Source organism: Cydia amplana, chromosome 4, assembly GCF_948474715.1.
Source record: "Cydia amplana chromosome 4, ilCydAmpl1.1, whole genome shotgun sequence".
NCBI lineage: Eukaryota > Metazoa > Arthropoda > Insecta > Lepidoptera > Tortricidae > Cydia > Cydia amplana.
The window spans coordinates 15,602,671-15,621,803 of record NC_086072.1 but is presented as its reverse complement, the minus strand read 5'-3'; the positions used below and the strand labels follow the sequence as shown (position 1 = coordinate 15,621,803).

At 38.7% G+C, this 19,133-nt stretch overlaps 1 protein-coding gene and 2 non-coding genes across 3 annotated transcripts in view; 1 reads left to right on the top strand and 2 right to left on the bottom strand.

Moving 5' to 3' along the window:
- LOC134647273 (serine/arginine repetitive matrix protein 1-like) overlaps positions 1–14,021 on the top strand; it is a 44,564-nt gene extending 30,543 nt beyond the window's left edge. The window contains exons 3-7 of the mRNA XM_063501550.1: positions 6,193–6,434; positions 7,373–7,629; positions 9,609–9,814; positions 11,686–11,901; positions 13,828–14,021. Coding sequence (XP_063357620.1) covers positions 6,193–6,434; positions 7,373–7,629; positions 9,609–9,814; positions 11,686–11,901; positions 13,828–13,917 — 1,011 coding nt within the window. The 3' untranslated portion in view covers positions 13,918–14,021. The remainder of the gene's footprint in view (positions 1–6,192; positions 6,435–7,372; positions 7,630–9,608; positions 9,815–11,685; positions 11,902–13,827) is intronic.
- Positions 4,702–4,905, bottom strand: LOC134647696 (small nucleolar RNA U3). The gene has a single exon (XR_010096847.1). It is a non-coding gene; the product is annotated as a small nucleolar RNA U3 (small nucleolar RNA).
- Positions 14,022–16,875: 2,854 nt separating the features above from the next.
- Trnaa-cgc (transfer RNA alanine (anticodon CGC)) lies at positions 16,876–16,947 on the bottom strand. Its single transcript has one exon. It is a non-coding gene; the product is annotated as a tRNA-Ala (tRNA).
- Between the last annotated feature and the right edge of the window lie 2,186 nt (positions 16,948–19,133).

The following is a 19,133-nucleotide window of genomic DNA, read 5'->3' as shown; positions in this document are numbered from 1 at the left end:
ATATAGATTCAATTATATAATAAAGACTGTCAATATCTCAAAAATAAGTAGCGTTTTACATGGTGTCACCATGTTCAACTAAGCGAGGTCTATAGAACATTTTTTATATCGTAATAACTGAATCTACTTATTACGGTACCATTATAGGTATTGTTAGCTATTTGAAAAAGCTAAAATAGATGTCGTTGCTGCATGAGGCAGATACTAAACTTACAAACTTTATCATACAATAATAAAAATTAGACATACATAGCGGGGATAGGGTTTTGTAAGGAGGAAAAAATATACTTAGTTACCTATAGTATAGTTCTTGTACCTACACAGTTTACACAATAAATATTTCTGATTTCTGATCGTGACTTTTTATGAAGATTATCAGTAGTTCATCGCTCCCACAAACTTATGGAGGTTGATAGTCTATATCAGCGGTTCTCAATCTTTTTTTTGACGGAACCCTTTTGGAAAGCGAAATACTTGATGGAACCCTACAATACGGTGGCGGCATAGTAAAATTTTTCGAGGCGACTAAAGCATAGTGTTCTAAATTCTTGCGGAACCCCTGCAGGGGTGTCGCGAAACCCTAGGGTTCCGCGGAACACACTTAGAGTATGGCTGGTCTATATTTAACTTGTGGCTGGTAATTGGAACTATTTTCAGTGGCGTAACGTGAACTAATCTAGCCGTGGGCGAAATCGCATATTGCGAGGCCCTTTTCTTTCACTGTGCCTGAAGGGGCCTCGCGCGAGGCCCCTGTTGGGGCGCGAGGCCGTGGGCGACGGCCCACTTCGCCCACGCCTAGCTACGCCACTGACTATTTTAATCAAAGTCCATGACGCGAGTTTAATTATTACGGAATAAATTGCCCCACACAAAGTTCGTGATTGCACATTTATAATAAGTTTACATTAAATCCCCGTTTTACATTAATTGGGTTATAGTTCATACATATAGTTACTCTACTTCGCTCGCTTTATATGCGGAGTACGCTTCGCGCAACTTCGTTAATTAAGTAGAGCAGATAAATTGACGAGGGTGGTCTTTCATCAAAGCCACACAAAGCCACATGGGCGTATATTTCCATTGCTTAACAAGCGTGAATCGAACAATCACCAGTGTAATCGTTATCGCGAGATCTTTGGAACTGCGCGAGATTGGGGACCTCATTATACTGGTTCCACAAGGCTAGCATTTGGAAAAACAACTCCGAATGTCCATTATTTTAATACAGAATGATGTTACAGTTAAAAACCTAATACGCTTCCGATCTTCTTTTGTTCCTTTACCGTTTTGCAGGGGAAAAATGACTTGCCTAATTGATTGATTATCTTTGTTGGTGGCCGAACTTTTAATGCGTTTCATTTTGCTCGTAGCGTGTACAAATTAAAGGATCAAGCGTTGAACCCTCGTGTGATTAATTCAAGTCGTAAATTTTAACATATCTCCCTGTTTTTTTTGGAAATTAAGCCTCCGGGTGAGGTAATGAGTCGAGCATGCTGTGTCTGGCGTCGTGTTTACATTAATTTGCTTTCAGGTTTTTCATTTCGAGTAACTTTAAACTCGACTAGTTTATAAGCTGAGTACTAATACTCACCCCCTAAGGGCGATGTACTGATTAAAGCCCTTGCTACACGGTCGCCGACAAGCCCCTCAGACCGCGTGGCCTTGGTCTGGACGGACCGTGTAGACAGTTGTTTCCAACAAAATTTGACCAAAACTGACCAAGGTCAGACCAAGGACAGACGGTTAGAAGGCTTGGCGGCGACCGTGTAGCAAGGGCTTAAATCGGATATAATTATTTATTTTGATACGTAGCGCACTAGCACGCGACTAAACATTGAATGGTAAACAAAAACCTATAAAATCAAATCACTATCGCAAAGGAGAAGCGACATGCCTTATCCAAAAACAGGGCTCGTTCCACGCTCGCACGGTAGTTGATAGCTGGGCTATAACCGCGAAAATCGAATTTCGCAAATTGCGGGCATTTTTCTCTGTCACTCTAATTACGCCTGCATTGGAGTAAAAGAGAAAGATCCCCGCAATTTGCGAATCTCGATTTTGGCGGTAGCCCCTCTGATTTCACTCCCAATCCCGAGAGAATAAAGGTAAATTCGAACTGTGGAAATATTTTAACTTCATCTATTTAATAAAAATTATTTTTTACTCTAAACATGTATCTTATACACAGGTGCGACGTCAACAACTACAGGCCTATTACAATAGTGCCAACCATATCCAAAATAGTTGAGTCTGTCTTGTCATCCCACCTGATGACTCACCTGGAATCAAACAAACTGATTACGAGTAACCAATATGCGTACCGACAGAAAATGTCTACAACCACCGCGGCGTACAGGATGTTTGATTCTATAGTGACTGGGTTAGATGACAACAATAAGATGGCAGGAGTATTGTGCGACTTATCGAAGGCATTTGACGTCATCAGTCACGTGCTACTGCTCAAAAAACTACATCTGTATGGTGTCCAAGACAAAGCTCACCAGCTGTTTACGTCCTTTTTATCGGACCGCAAACAAGTCGTAAAACTGCTTGCCGACGGTAAACCATTACAATCCGACGCAGGGTCTGTAAATATCGGTATTCCGCAGGGCTCTGCTCTCGGAAATACGTTATTTCTTCTCTTTATAAACGACCTGCCGTCCAATGTTGCAGCTGGTTTGCCTGTATTGTTTGCGGACGATACCACTGTGTTGGTTAGTGCAGAATCTTACGACCAGCTAAGCCTAAAGATAAGTGATGCTTGTGCGCAGTTACAGACCTGGTTTTCAGCAAATGGGCTCATACTAAATTGTTCTAAGTCAAACGTGAATTGTTCTAAGTCTATTCTCTGGTCGGAAGATTCCACTCCCACCATCATGCATTGCCAATAGTCCGATGCCTGTGTGCAATGAGAGTAGGTTCCTTGGGTTTATAGTTGACAGTAACCTAAATTGGAAGCACCATGTTGACTATGTCTGTGACAGGTTGGGTAGTGCAGTCTTTGCGTTGCGAAGGATGAAGCCTCTTATCTCGAAGGAAGCTCTAAAGCAGGTGTACTTTGCTCACTTCCATTCTATCATGTCGTACGGCACGCTCATTTGGGGTAACTCCACTGATGCCAGAAGAGTCCTGATAGTTCAGAAGAGAGCAATTCGTACACTTGCTGGAGTAAAACACAGACACCCTTGTAAGGAACTTTTTATTTCGGAACGCATAATGACTCACTACTCACAACACCTGTTTGATCTAATAATGTATGTCAGAAACAATATTGCTCAATTTTCTCGTGTAGATTGTCCGGGAAAACAACTGCGTAACACAGGTCGTCTCAGAACAGTTCCTCGTCGCTTGGTGCTTTCAAAAAAGAACCCACGAATCATCGGACCTACGTATTTCGAGCACCTACCTGCCGAGATAAGAAACGAGCAATGCGACGTAATATTCAGGCGTAAATTGAGAAACCTTTTGTTGGAAAACCCCCTGTACTCAATAAATGAGTTCATGGAAATGACATTTTAATTCAATTTTTTTTTTTTTTTTATTATTATTGTTTTCTTATTGCCATTGTTTCCGTTATCATAGACTATCCTTATTGGGAGATACTAGGTATTTCATTGTTTTTTTATATTGTTGATGTTGTGTGTTGACGATTCTTATTGGGAGATATTATTTTATACCTACTCTTATTAACGACTGTTCCAATTGGAAATTAATTGACTTTTATTCATTGTTTTTATTTTTTCTGTTCTTGTATTCTCGTAAGTTCTGACATTGTAAATTTATATTTTGGATTTGTAAGTATTTACCTACTTACTCTTATTTTTAATTGTTTGACAATCCTTATTGGAGCTATAATTTTATTTCATTAGTATTGTTATTATTTTCATTTTTATTTTTATTTTGACGATCATGATAGAAATTCTTATATTTTTGACATCAATGCAAACTTATTATGTAATTGTCTTTCATGAAATAAATCATCTATCCATCTATCTATAACTATAATAGACACATTTTAATAACACAAAATTAGAGTTGCGAATTAGTTTGTAATAATAATAATATTTTTATGTTAATTCGATCGCGTCGGTGTCAATGTTGTGAGCTAAGTGGTGCCTAGCGACATCTAGCGAGGGATCTTGTCGTTTTTTGTCTTACAATTTTTTTCCACTAATTATCTTATAAAGTACAACGCTAAGTATAGCATTTTTCAGGTTATTTTTTTTATAAATTGTACATATTTTTAAATCCCTCTAAAAATATGTAGTTTTACAAATATCGAAACTGATAGAATTTTTATTTATGTTATTTTAAATTAATTTAATATATTTGAACAGTATTCGAAATTTCCTACCAAATAGGTAATGCTTGGTTGTTTTCATTTATGGAAAATATCTAAATATTATTTTTGTCACTCATAACTTGTTTTTGAAATTAATTTTCCTAAAATACTGTCTAAAAAAATATTCAATTAACATACCTACTTAATATTATGTAATATGTTTGCAATAAAAATGCTTTTGACTTTGACTTTGACATAAATACTGAAGAAAAGGTGGCATCTGAACAAGTAGGTGCAAAACATCTAAACTTGTTCATTAATGGTAAATGTATAACTACTAACTAGTAACGAGCGAGATTAAACTTTGTTCTTAGAATATCAACTCTGTTTTCAATAAATTAAAAGGTGTTAAAAAACCAGCCACTCAGACAGCGACAGTACCCCACGCCTCTCTCCGAAGAGAAAGGTGAACGATCATCGATGGCTGATGACATGACAGTCATCGCCTTTCTCACGCTCAGGGCACCGCACCACATCTCATCTTCGTGGATGGGGTCAGCTCACGTATTGTGATAGCCTGGTGAAGAGCTTACTATAGAAATGATCCTATGAAGTAAGGTCTTGCCGCAACAAATTCAAGCGGGGAGGGTCATGATCGCGAGAAAAATCTTAACACCGCGAAGTAGGATTTCACACGGACGGAACAGCGACATCTTCCATGAAATTGGGTAAACGTAAACGCGGCCACCACGTGGATTTTATATTTAGTTCGTGGTGATGTCACCATGCGTACGCGCATGCGGCCTCGCCTTGCCGATAATAGCTGATACACAGCTGTTTAGTGTTTAGCATACCTACATAAAAATATGGCGCACGCAACAGAGCGTATCATTATAGGTTATTCCTGACACATACGCCCTTTTATACGGAAGGTTAGTTTTATAAACCGGTTCCCATTATATTCCTATACTTAGTCAAAATCTTAAGGTAGGTATTTTTAGAAGCACTGTTTTCATCATATTTAAACTAATATTTATATTTTTGTAGTTTGTTTTTATAACCAAGTAATTAATGTAAATATTATTTATTGCACCAAGTAACAACAAAGAAATCAGTAAATTTTATAGTAAGAAAAACATAACTATTTAAAATATAAAATAAAATGATTATCTAAAATCAAACCAATTTAAATAAACTGGCCCCTGCCTTAGTTACTGGAGGGCTTTGTATTTTTTTCTATAGTAATTATGTACTAAATAATGTTAAACTATACATTATATTATACATATTAGGTACCTAATTGATACTTAAAAAATACATGAATAAAAAAAAATCATAAAATTCATCATTTGTTCCTAAGCTGTTCCCAAGTTAAAAAAAAACCTGATTATAAAATGCAATTTTGAGTCTTAAATATAAAGGTAATAGACCAAATAAAAAAAGTAGCTCAATTATTTTTTATACGATTTAAAGTTGTTTTAAATAATAATATTATATTAATAAATACTTCAGTAAAAAGTTTCATAACCCAAGTTTTAGTACAACAAACATTACCATTATTTCACTTGTTTTTTTTTGTGCAATATTATAACAAAATTAATAAAAAAAAAAGATTTTAATCACACTTTGCTACACAGCATGTCGAAGAATACAGTAAGTATAAAAATATTTACTTACATAGAGAAGTATTTCTGCTACTACAAATGGTTTAGGCGCATAAAGATACACCCACACAAATCACACAATGTCCTTTTGTAACTTTCAATACCCGTCCCTTCTCTAAATCTTGTATAAAACGTTTGAATAATCTTTTAATAAAATAATCCTTTATCTACTAATGTCTATATAGTGCAAAGTGGTTGAATTTAAAACTGAGTGAAGCGTCCTAACCGAAAAATAATAATTTCCAGCGTCGATCGAGCGTGGGAGTCCGGCGCCCGTTGCCCGAGCCGCCCGTGGTCTGCATGACCCCGTCTCCCCGGCCTCGCTGTCGCATCCGCACCAACCCCTGGCTCGGGGCCACGTCACCCAACCCCCGGCGGCGACCCCCGCACCTTGTACAACAGCAGTCGCTCCAGTGCCCGCAGCAGACCCCTCAGCTACACCACGCGCCGTACTCTTTGGATTCCCACCCTGCTAAGTTTAGCAACAGGTAGGTTGCGTAACATTCCCTTGTTGGAGCTAAGTTCGTCAATGTCAAACAGTAGATTTTACGGATTGAAATACGAAAATGTTGTTTTATTTTATTTATTTTTGGTCTTAAGTTAGGTTATTTTATAATATGGATATAAAAATAAAATACAAAAATACTTACAAAAACAATACAAAATACTTATAAACATATTATAAAAAACCTAACCTAGGGTGCCGCCAGCAGCGGGGCAAGGCCCAAGCTGCCGGTGGTCAGGGCCGCAGAGAGAGGAACCGGCGGACTATCCGCGCCGTGTCCAAGATCACCGCCTTCTGCCTTCATTATTTTATTTATTATTAAGCAGTTAATGAAAAAATTAATTGCTTTAGCCAACAGTAAGGCCGATTCTGGTATACCATTTATGGTTGGCCTAAATGAGTTTGATAAATTCTGAGTTTTTACACATGCTATTAACCAATGCTTTATAAGATAATAAGGCATTATTTAACACATTACAACATACCTGTAGGTTTTAAGTATCTAATGACATAATTCTCGACATTATAATACTCATACACTACAGTAATACTGGGCAACGACTTGAAGGATTATGTCGCAAAGGATTACTTAACCTAGAACAGTGCAACGTCCTTCTTAAAGAAGCCCTACTCTAACTAGTATTCGAGGCAACCATTAGAGTCTAAGACGAAGCTGATCGATTTGTGCCAGTGGCGTGTCCTCTGACACAATATTTATGTCTTCGGTAACGAAAATAATTAAAAACTTATATACCTATGCCACTGAGCATTACAAAAACGGTCTGTAAATTTTAGTTTAACCTCAGAAAAGTTATCAAATACTTCGATTGTTATATCCATTACCCACTGGGCCTTCTAACTTCAACCACAAGACGTGTATCACAGCACATCTCATATAACAAGATCTTGTGCCCATTCCAGGTCACCGCACCTGTCGCCCCACTTGTCCCCACAACCTCGCTCTCCGTGCTACCGCGAGGGAGCGAGTAGCGACGAGGAGTGCAGGGGCATGCGCACAAGGGGGAGAGAGACGGCCATACTATCGGATGCCGATATAGATTCTGATGGGGATACAGGGCTGGATGGTGGGGATGAGGACGAGCCTGATGAGACTGCGTCGCCTGGACGAAGACGGGCAAGGAGGAGGCGGCCGCCGCGACGACCACCGCGATCAGCTGGTGAGTTACACATGTAACTTTTAACTAATTACAACGTTGTCCTATAGCCTGCAAATCATAGCATGTGGTGTTTCGGTTCCGGGGCAACCTGCCGAATCCTACGTGTCTTTATTGTTTCCCAAAGAGTTTTAAGCCATAATGTATTGTTTGCCCGCATTTTCGTTAGTCATAATTCATTTGGTTCACAAACGCGTCACTTCAGAATCGCCATACGAGGGGCGTTCAAAATATTCTCGGTATTGATATCTTACAACCTCTTCTAAAATTTCTTTCGTTACTGGCCGCTAAGGTTTATTCATTGACATTAAAAAAAAGTATAATTCGAAGCGAGATGTTCTTTTGTTTTTCTGCAATTGCTGAACAAACATGAACATCATGTGGGAATTGACAATGTTAACTAAATTAGAACATCGATGCGTGATAAAATTCTTGACAAAACAGGGTAAAAATCAAAAAACCATAAAAGAGGAAATGGATTGTGTTTACCGTGAGTCTGCTCCTTCTTTATCTACCATTCAAAAGTGGTCAAGCGAGTTTAAACGTGGAAGGGAGAGTGTTGAAGACGACCCTAGACCTGGCCGGCCTGTAGTAGCTACTTCACAAGAAAATATTGATAAAGTGGAAAAACTTATATTGGAAGATGGTCGAGTGAAGGTAAAATCTATAGCACAAGTAACCAATCTCTCTATTGGTACCATACATGATATTATCCATGACCATCTTAATATGTCAAAAGTAAGTGCAAGATGGGTTCCGCGAATGCTGACTCGGCTTCAAAAAGGCATGCGTGTAGCTTGTTGTTCCGATTTTATTGACCTGTGCGGTGAAAATCCTGATGAGGTGCTGCAAAGAATAGTTACTGGAGATGAAACCTGGGTTCATCATTATGACCCAGAGAGTAAACAAGAGTCCATGCAGTGGCACATTAAGGGTTCAGCTCATCCCAAGAAGTTCAAGGTCATCCCTTCAGCTGGCAAGGTCATGGCCACGATATTTTGGGATTGTGAAGGAGTATTTAGTCATTTATATTTATTACAGATCGATTATAAAGAAAAAGGTGTAAATATCACAGGACAGTACTACGCTAACATTCTACGTCAATTAAAGGATGTAATCAAAGAAAAGAGGCGAGGAAAGTTAACCAAAGGTGTTATGCTTCTGCATGACAACGCCCCCGTCCATACTGCTCATATTGCCAAGGCAGCTATTGTTGAATGTGGGTTTGAAACTGTTACTCACCCACCGTATAGTCCGGACTTAGCCCCCAGCGACTTCTTTTTGTTCCCCAATCTTAAAAAGGATCTGCGTGGAAATAAATTTTCCGATGATGAAGCATTGAAGGCGGCAGTGGAGGAGCATTTTTACACCAAAGATAAAAAATATTTTTATGCAGGATTAATAAAAATAATTGATCGATCTATTAAGTGTATGAACATAGGGGGGGAGTATATTGAAAAATAAAAATATCAAACTTTTCGTACTTGTTTGTTTTCATTCTCATACCGAGAATATTTTGAATACCCCTCGTAAAACAAACCTAACCTAACCTGACCTATCTATAGGATAACCTAACAAAAATCCTGAAATGTTTCAGTTTTATGACTAATGATAATATGAAAAACAATACATTATGACTTAATACTTTATGGGAAACAACGGGACCCCGAATCCTATACACAAAGTCAGACGACGCAACGGAGCCAGGCTGTTACGTATGTCGTCGCCCAAATCTAATGTTTAATTTGTCATTGGTTTTTATTTGTAGTGTTATTTGTTTTCCTGTATTTTGTTTTGTAGTTTCACAGTGCCTTGGTTTTTACTGTAATCCCGTGTCACTTATTTGAGTACTTAATAAAAAAATTGCACATTTCGGAAGTAATACTCACTAACGGAAGATAGGTACAACTGTAACTGTACTGTCTGCGAATAAGTAACATGTAAACAACATCCTTTACTGATTTATTTTCATGACATTTCAGGAGCAACACCACCACGAGCTCGACGTCGGCACGCTCCATCAGCGCCACCGGTCCGCGAGCGCGACCCGTTATTGGAGGCCGACCGCGAGGCCGAACGCAAGTACCGCGAGCTCATCCGCGAGGCCGAAAAGCTGCTTGTCACCGTGTCGCGGGCTCCGCTCGAGCCACCGCATAATCCTAGAGTTCGTGAGCTTAGGGCTACGGAGGTAAGTAAACAAATATGTACATACCTAAGTAGGGAAACTGTCCCAATACTGTAGCTCTTCTAGTGCTAGTGAAATGTTGCTTGAGGCCAACCACGGATTCGAGAAACAGGTAGTCATTCGCCACGCACAGTCTGAGAGTTCATAACAAACTGGTGGAAAATTGCTGCTGCTGCTGGAGGTTGAAGTTGAAAGTGTCGAATATGGGGAATAGCAACTACATAATATATCAGTAGGTACAGACATACGCGAGGCCACAATGCTGCTATTTAATTGCTGTTTCATGAGGTCCTGAGGGTCCGAGGGCTACGGTATTACGGATGTAAGGGTAATATAGCAATTGGGTGGGAATCACCTTTGTTAAATAACCCTATAAAACAGCCATTTTTATCAATAATTAATTATACATAATAGGCTTCATATTTTGGTGGAAACTTCATCTTTTATTCCCATTTGAACGTTATGAAGTAATTGTACAGACTTGTGGCATAATAATACAAATTTAACATATCACACCACGCTCTTATCAATGATTCATGATTCATTTGTGTATGTGATCTATACTAACCGCAACTCATTTTTTCAGCATTTTCCTAGACGTATCATCCAACATCTTAGCCCAAACCTGTCTGTGTTTCACAATACTGTTGGTTTTTACTGAATCAAACTAGATGGCGCTAGTTATCTTCAAATTATATATGTATTTTAAATTCCTTTCTTGGACAGTTTGACTCAGTAAAACCAATACGACTTCTTTCGTTGTATTATTGTTACCTACATTCAATTATTAAAAGAGCAAGCATGCTTATAATACCTACCCTACACATAGTTTCAATCCTTTTGTAACAGTCGATGAGATTGAGCTTATTATAAGTGGTAACATAGGTCCTTGTTATGTCTGATAGGTACTTGTTTAAAATAGTACCTATTTTATACAATCGTGATATAATGGAGAGCTTTTCAGTAAAGTACCGTGTTTAGGCAACGAAGCTAACTGAGTTGCCTAAGTAAGGTACGAGATTGAAAAGCTTGATTATATCACTATTGTACCTATACAATACTTTTTCTACGAGTCAACAAAAAAAAATACTTAAAACTAGTAGAAGAATCATATATGTAGGTAAAAAAACCAAAAGTATACAGCTAAGATGCGCGAGCAGCCGCGATACCTTCATACTCGTACGCGACCCGGCCTCGCGCCCCGCGCCCCCCGGCCGGTTGGTAAACGACACCTTCTCGTAACTCATGAGGCCCTGATGGTACTTGCTCCGCGCTTTCGATTGGTCAATTTCATTATAGTTGACTAAACTGTATCGAAATAAATATTATAGTTGACTAAACTGTATCGAAATGAATATTATAGTTGAGTTGGGGTCCCATAGTGAAAAAAGTATGTGATTTCACTTTGGTATACGAAGTCTTAATTCAAGCATTGCAGTCAAAGAGTAGAAAAAAGAGATATAAGATGTCGATGGAATCAGTTTAGTTTAGACTCATGAACGTTTCTTTCCCCCCACTCCTGAATAACTTGAGCTGCTTGAGCACTCATATTACCCATATACTAACCTGTATGCCGCACCCTAGGGTTGGAACCGGAAACTTATTTCCTCATATAATCGATTTATAATTTAGGTTTATTTGTGCTTTGTGCTTCAAATATTTCATAGATTTTCGGTGGAGGAAAACACTGTGATGAAACTTGCATTCATCCATGTAAATTCCTGAACTTTCATGTCCAGTTTGGGGATTACAGCCCAATCCTTGTCGGGTATGAGAGGGCCTGTCTATCTTGCTCATACGTAAAAATGAAGTGAAATCAAAACCAGTTCCGACCCGAGTACTGCACCTCATAGTGTTCCTGTGCCTCCCCAAAGGTGGAAGCCCCCCGCCGCAGCCCCGAGCGCACGCACCTGACCAACTTCATGCGCGCCAACTCGCCCGAGCCGCGGCGCCAGCCCCTCACCCCCGCGCGCCGCTCCCCGCTCGCCGCGCCGCCCCCGCCCCCGCCGCCGCCCCCGCCCCGCGTCGCCCTCAGCCCCGACCGACCTCACTCCGAGCCGCCGAAGAGGAAGGCCTACCAGAGGGATGAGGTGAGAAAATAAACTTTCAGGTGCGGTTCCGAGCGTGAGGCGCGGATGGACGAAAGTCGTGACGAGAGCATTGAGATAACTTCAAAAGCGGGGTAATTTTGAAAATGGCAAAGATCTATAATATCAGCCGGGCTAGCACATGATTGACGCGACAGGATCTCGCGCCGAGATAGACTACCCGTCCCTCTTTAATTAACATAGTTAAATAAAGACGAACTATTATTAGCCCTTAGATAGTAAAAACTTATTAATATAACACCTCAAACAAATACATACTTACCAAATATAACTCAAAGGCAATCGGCCGCCCGTACTCCTAGCGAGGACTGATTGACCCTCACCTAATATCAGTAAGATAAAAAAAAAAGTCTATGTCTACTGATGTCGCGCCAATCATGTACTAGGCTAGGCCTACAGGCACTTCATACTGTCGCACTTACTACTGCAACATAGCGGTCAGTCATGGTGGCGGTAGGGCATGTACCTATTATACATAGCCACAAGGCAAAAGTTCCCAGCAAATAGCGTGTTTTAACCGTGGTACCACGGCTTTTGTACCACAGGGGACCACGGGTTATTTCTTTTCCCCGTAGACTCACTGCACCAAAATGGGACTGCGGGTAATTGAAAAGAACTGTCTTTTACCCGTGGACCACCGTTGTCATATTTGGAAGGTTATATAGGTGGGATTAATTATTACATTCTCTTGCATTTAATTATTACAAACGGCGTCGTCATTTTACAAACGTGAAACGTTATGTAAATTGCCGAAAGCAAATTGCAAATTTAGTGTTTCTTCGCCAAAAACATTTGCTTCACAACGTAACTAGACGGAGCCCCTCGGGCATCTGAAGCTACCTACCTAACGAACCTAACCTACCTACTTGTACCTACTCTTAAATTGAAGTGGGTCTATGGGGAAATAAATTATCTGAGGAATGACCCGTGGGCCCACGGAAAGTTTCGTATTCAAAAAGATAACTTAAAACTGGAGCAGTGGGTCTACGGGGAAAAAAATTACCCGTGGTCCCCCTGTGGTACAAAAGCTGTGGTACCACGGTTAAAACACCGCCAATATGAGTGTTACTACTGTTACTAAACCGGACACACAACGGGGCTATACCTATTAACGTCCTGACAGTCGCTAGACATAATTTACAACCGCAAATTAACCATTACAACTAGATTAACCGGTTTCACGGATTTTGGAAAATCTTAGCAAGTCACCCTAAAATGTTTATGTTTTTATAATATGTATGATGACTTACGTTTTATAGGATTGACGTCAATTTCAATATTAGTTGCCTAATTAATCGTCTATAGCTATACTATAAGATACCTACAATACGATTAGGTAGGACAGTGGTTTAATAGTAAACAGAGATATAAAACTATAAAACATACATTAAAAACCGATTAGGTATCGGGAATTTTGAATTAATGTTTTGATCTAGAATTTTCAATGTTTACGTAATAGCTATAATCCGGTTCGATTAATAGATCTGACGTCAAAAACAAGGTTCTTTATCTGGAAGTTTCTCTAAAATCCTGGAACAAGTAATTTCTGATATTGAGTTCACTTTTTGTTTGTACCTACCTTATTTTTTCCTTCCATGGTTCTACTATGTGTGTTGCTTCAAACTTCAAAACCGATTTTGGATGTGATCAAGCTAATGAACCGTACGGGCCCTCTAAAAATATAAATCAATACGTAATTGCTAAGGGGATAGATAGATAGAATACTCTTTATTAGCACACCTCAGTAAAAAATAACAAAAGAAAAGAACGATTGATTAAATGTAGAGGCAGACAACAGGCGGCCTTATCGCTAAAGAGCGATCTGTTCCAGACAACCTTCCCCATAGATCCCAGATAGAGGATCCCATAGATTTGACACTAAAGTACCTATATTAATTTGATCCATAGGTCCTCCAAACACTAGAAGGCCTGCGCAAGAGTCTCCAGCAACATTCAGCCCTGCTGGCTGTGCAGCGCACCCGCCTCGACTCTCTATAGCCTACAACGGTTGTATGTTAACGTTTCTTCCCGTCCCTGCCAAACCTATTGTAGACCTCAGTGTAGCGTGTAGCCAAATAGGCCGTTTACTTGGCACATTCAACTTTAATTGGGGCATTATCTATGAAAAGGGACTTTATTGTCGATGGCGCTTACGCCGCACAGCGTCGCGCGGCATTGTATTTATATCGGAGCATCGTTAATAATGGCGTAAGCGCCATCGACAATAAGGTCCCTTTTCATAGATAACGTCACAATTAAACTAGGTTGTTTTATGAAAGCGTGTTAAGTTTAACGTCAATTTGCCTATCTCTCAGACGGTATTAGACTAATATTATTAGTCCATAAACTGAATATCGTTCGAGAAATGGGCCTCAGGCAAGGGGGCGTACCGCGAAAATCGAAGTTTGGACTAAATAAAAGAGAAAGATCCTCGCAATTTGCGAATTTCGGTTTTCGCGGTAGGCCCCAGGGGTGTGCTGGCACCGCTTATTGGATGATGATAACTACCTGGGAGTATCTTGTAATATATACACTTTGCTATTTTTTGTAACTATAGTTCGTTTTTTTAGCATTAGAAAGAAGGTAAGCGATCTTGACATGTCTTTTAATTGAAAACGCTTTTTAAAAATCAGTAACTTATACTTATGAAAGCAGAAGAATATAAATGATCGTATTAGATTCATAATTGTTACATATTTGCCGTGACTTATTTTTAAAACATGTGTTTCAATTAGAAGACACATCAAGATTGTTTACCTTAATGCTACAAAAAACGAACTATAGAATGAACACGAACTTTACATTCCATTGTATTTAGTCGGGTAAGATATCTTGAATTATTATTATAAAATCCTCAAATTGCCAAAAAGACAATGTAAACGGCCAGTAGTCTTCTATATTTGTTTTCTAGCAGTTTTTCTAGTCCCTCCTCGTTTTCTAGTGTAGATCTTTAGGCTATATTTAGTGTTGTAGTCACTTGTTATCGTTTCGTATAGGCGAGGCCAGTTAACTATCTTCCAATAATAATCGTAGCATTTCTATTAGCATAGATTAGATGAAATAGATGGCGGTTTGTAGTAAAAACTAGAAGACATATTAAAAAATAAAAAACGTGTTAGTCAACTACAGAAAAAATACTTTAGATCTTTGAACGGCAAAACACTTTGTTAAATGACCGCTTTGAATAAACTTCTTAGTAGTGGATCTACCATTATATCACACCAAAAAGAATTTGAAATAGAGGCGGATTGCCAAAGTAAATTATGTAGCTGATGTAGCCACAGTAAATTTATGGCCATCATCTTTCGACAGAAGATTAAGGGCCGATATCAGTGAAAGAATAAGGATCAAAGTCAAGTGGCATTCTAAAAGTTTTAATCTTCTGTCGAAATATGGCAGTAAATATACCTACATAATTTACCATGACAGTAACTCTCTATACACTCTATTCTCTTAGATCACACTAAGAATATTAAGATACCCTTAGTAGTGACACTTCTTCGTGCGTCGCTTGCGTTGCCTTTTGAAACTTACAATAGGCAGTAATTTGTGTTACAAGGGATCAAAATGATATATTTCCGTCAAGGGCGTACATTGAATCCTGAATGAAGCGATGGATTCTACAATAGAACCCCGAACGTAGTGAGGTTGAGGTTAGGTGAGTAACGCCCAAGACGAAATAATTTTGATACCGTGTGACACATAGGTACTGCTTTTCACATCAACTATGAGGAAAATAAAAAAAATCTTAGTGTTGACACAATCTGATGCTTAAACAGATTATTTAAGCTAAAAAAGAATGTGAAAAAAAAATGTAAAAATAGTGTGTTAGAACAGAAAAGTATTACTTTGATTTGATCCCTCCTAGCAGGGAGGAAAAGTGCCACTTTGATCCCTCCTAACAGAGAAGAAAAAGCTCTTTTCTGAATAGGAGGTGTGAAAACACCATTTCTTCTAGATTTTTCTACAAGTACGTACCCGCCCGCAGCTTAGACGTTTACTTAGCTCATTGTATCAATATCAATACAAGTACTTCAAGTAGCGCCGTAGTAGGTGTAGCACTAGAGCGGTCTCTCTAGGGTAAGGCGAAGCCGGTCCCCGGCGACCTAAGACTGCGATAATAATATCTATTATACAATTAATAATTAATAATGTACTCGTTGAGCACGCTCCACAGATTACTGGGACTTATACCTTTGTTGAAGAGACCAATTTTGTATTAGAGTATTGCCAAAGTTGATGTAGCCCTAAGATTTTTTATTAATTTATTTGAAATATGTGATCTCAAGGAACAATCCAAAACTGTTATTTATCATTAAATAATATTATTTAAACATATGTCCCAAGTACCCTTTGAGTATGCGGACGCGATAGCGTCCCGTATTTTTGTTAGTGCAATTTTGGAAGGAAATTCGCAATGTATGCGATTCCTCCAACAACATGTAAATAGATTTATCCATTTACTTGTTTATTGTATAAGTATAAATAAGATTTATACATTTAGTTGAATTTTCATTAAAATATTGCATTACTACTACGGCTGTTTTATTACATTTTTATGTTATTTTCTACCAGTTTAAATTAGTTGGCAAAACTTTCAACAGATGGCGTAAGCTGTGTAGCTATAGAGCTACAGTGGCGCCAACATAATATATTTAGTTTTCAGCACAACTTAATAGATGGCGTAATCAACGGTGGTTTCCCAAGTCACTGTAATTTAATTTGAGCTAGAGCTTTTGACGACGCGCAGTCTGACTTGAAACTAATTTTAAAATAACTAATAAATAAAAGTGTGTAAAAAACATAAATGTTGAAAAATTACTATGAATTCTTCCGTAACTTTTACTAGATCTTTTGATTATAAATTCATGAATCATGATAATTGATAACAATTTTAAGTCTTCCAATTTAAGATTTGGTAAGATTATTGTTTTAGCAAAGTAACAAAACTAATTTTGGAGGAGCTGGGATTTGAACCCAGGACTTTCAGCATGCGAAGCAGACACTCTACCACTGAGTTACACCCCCGATAACTGCACGTGCCGAAATTACGATTTGCGATCCCATACGTATAACGTACCACGTAAAATTTACCTGTCCCCCTAACCTTCGAATTTGGCTCTTATACATTTGATATAAAGTCGCTGCCCTATATTTGACGTTTGTTAGATTGGCTATTCTTTAACAATAGCTCTTATTACATTGGTATAAGGTCGCCATCCCATTTAGACCGTTACAGCGATCACGCCATCGCATCACGCCACATCCCACTTTTCTTGATTTGGATCCCAACCGCACTGGACATGCGCGTTGTGCGTGAAAGGCCGCGCGTGTTGGCATGCATCGTCTCATTCTAAAACGTCTTACGTGCTAGTAAAAAGTAATTCAATTAAGTCATTTAGTTACATTAATCCTAATCGTGATATATTATCAATACACGCAATAGAGACACGCGTTTTACTAAAATTAGACGTATATTTTTGGATAGCGCCGGTCATAGATCATGGGAAACTTTATTGTAACGAAATATGTGCTTAAAAATGTAATACGTGGCTATTTGTGGGTAAATGACCTGGAAGTGTCTATGATTGAGTGGGTAGTACTAAAAATAGGTGTAATCTAGTGCCAATTAAGTCGCTTTCATTTGTGTTCACGTGTCGACTAAATCTATATTCGGAAAATTTTATAGGACTTGTTACTTTTCATTTCTTTGTTTGTTTCGTTAGACTTTAGTTACTTAGGTATGTAAATGAGCTATTTAATTATTTTAATTTGGCTGTCAAAGGGAAAAATTTAAAAACGTAACGTAACGTAGATAATGGTTAGTTTATCATCATGTGATCATTGGATCACCATCTCAAAGTAGGTTTGATACAAATCCTCGTCAGTATTATCACCAGATTGTATGTCGTACACTGCTGGGCACAGAGCTATGAGCTCGAAACGACTTTTATTATGGAATACCACAATGTCTTTGGGCCCGATTCGGATTTTGAACTAGACATCTATTAGATATCTATTAGACATCTCCAAGATACGACAACGATATGTTTAAGATCTTGCCTGTCAAATTTGACATTTGTGCGATTCTCGAGATACTCTTGAACGATTTCCACAAGATATTATTATTACGATATTTTAACGTAAAAGTGACATTTGTTGCCCGAATTGAGCTGCAAAAGAGAACTAGTTGAAATCTAAACTACAACGTATCTAGCACATATCGTATCGTTCTCTAGTCTAGAACGGATCTTGTTTTCCGAATACCGCGGTTTGTCTATTGCAAATATAATATAACCCTATAAATATGCAGATTCTCTGCGTGTAGCTAGTATTTCCCATAATTACCGATACTATGTTGATTACGTAATGGCAAGCGTTTTGTACATGTATGTAAATCAAGTTGTTACACCAAAGGCACGCGGTAGCATTTAGCTGGGTTCAGTTTTATTCCATAGAGTTATTTGTGCATAATTATTTTATAAGGCAATCGTACACGCCATCAGATAATCGTTCTTATACAGTGTTTAATGACGTGTTAGTAGGTCAAAGTGGACTAACATACGGCCTGTAATCAGGGCCGGATTAACCCTAAGGCAGAGTAGGCAACTGCCTATGGGCCCCGCCTCGGCTAGGGGGCCCAGGCGGCCCCGCGCGCGCCAAAAAAAAAAATGTGTTTCATATGGCCAAAATTCATAAATAATTTTTTATGGTACCTACTTATACCTAATGTTCAATATCAGTTTCTCAGACACACAATCATCAAATGATTATGTAAATTAGGTATGTTATTTTATAGCATTTAAAGTCTGTAAATCGAGCTCGAATTTCAGGCTGGCGAGGGTCTAAAACCTCATTAATGAAACTTCGGCCCTCCGAGTAACTCTTGTATGACACATAGGTATATTATTGTTGAGTAACATTTGACGATTGGTTCGTATCAGAGCGCTGCTTTCTTACAGCTCGACCTTCGGCGTCGCTTTTTAACAAATATAAACATTGATTTCAGAAGCTTAGCCTTTTGCCTCGCATGAAAGCTCACCTCGCTGGTTATAAGTACGCTTCGGGCTTGTTAAGTATGTGGAGATTGCTGAGCTCGACCTTCAGCCTCACTTTTTACCTCAATTTTTGGTTCGTCTACCAAATCTCTTCTTCAGCTTAGCCTTTGGCCTCGCTGCGCCAAGCTCGGCCTGCGGTCTCGCTTTTTAGTACAA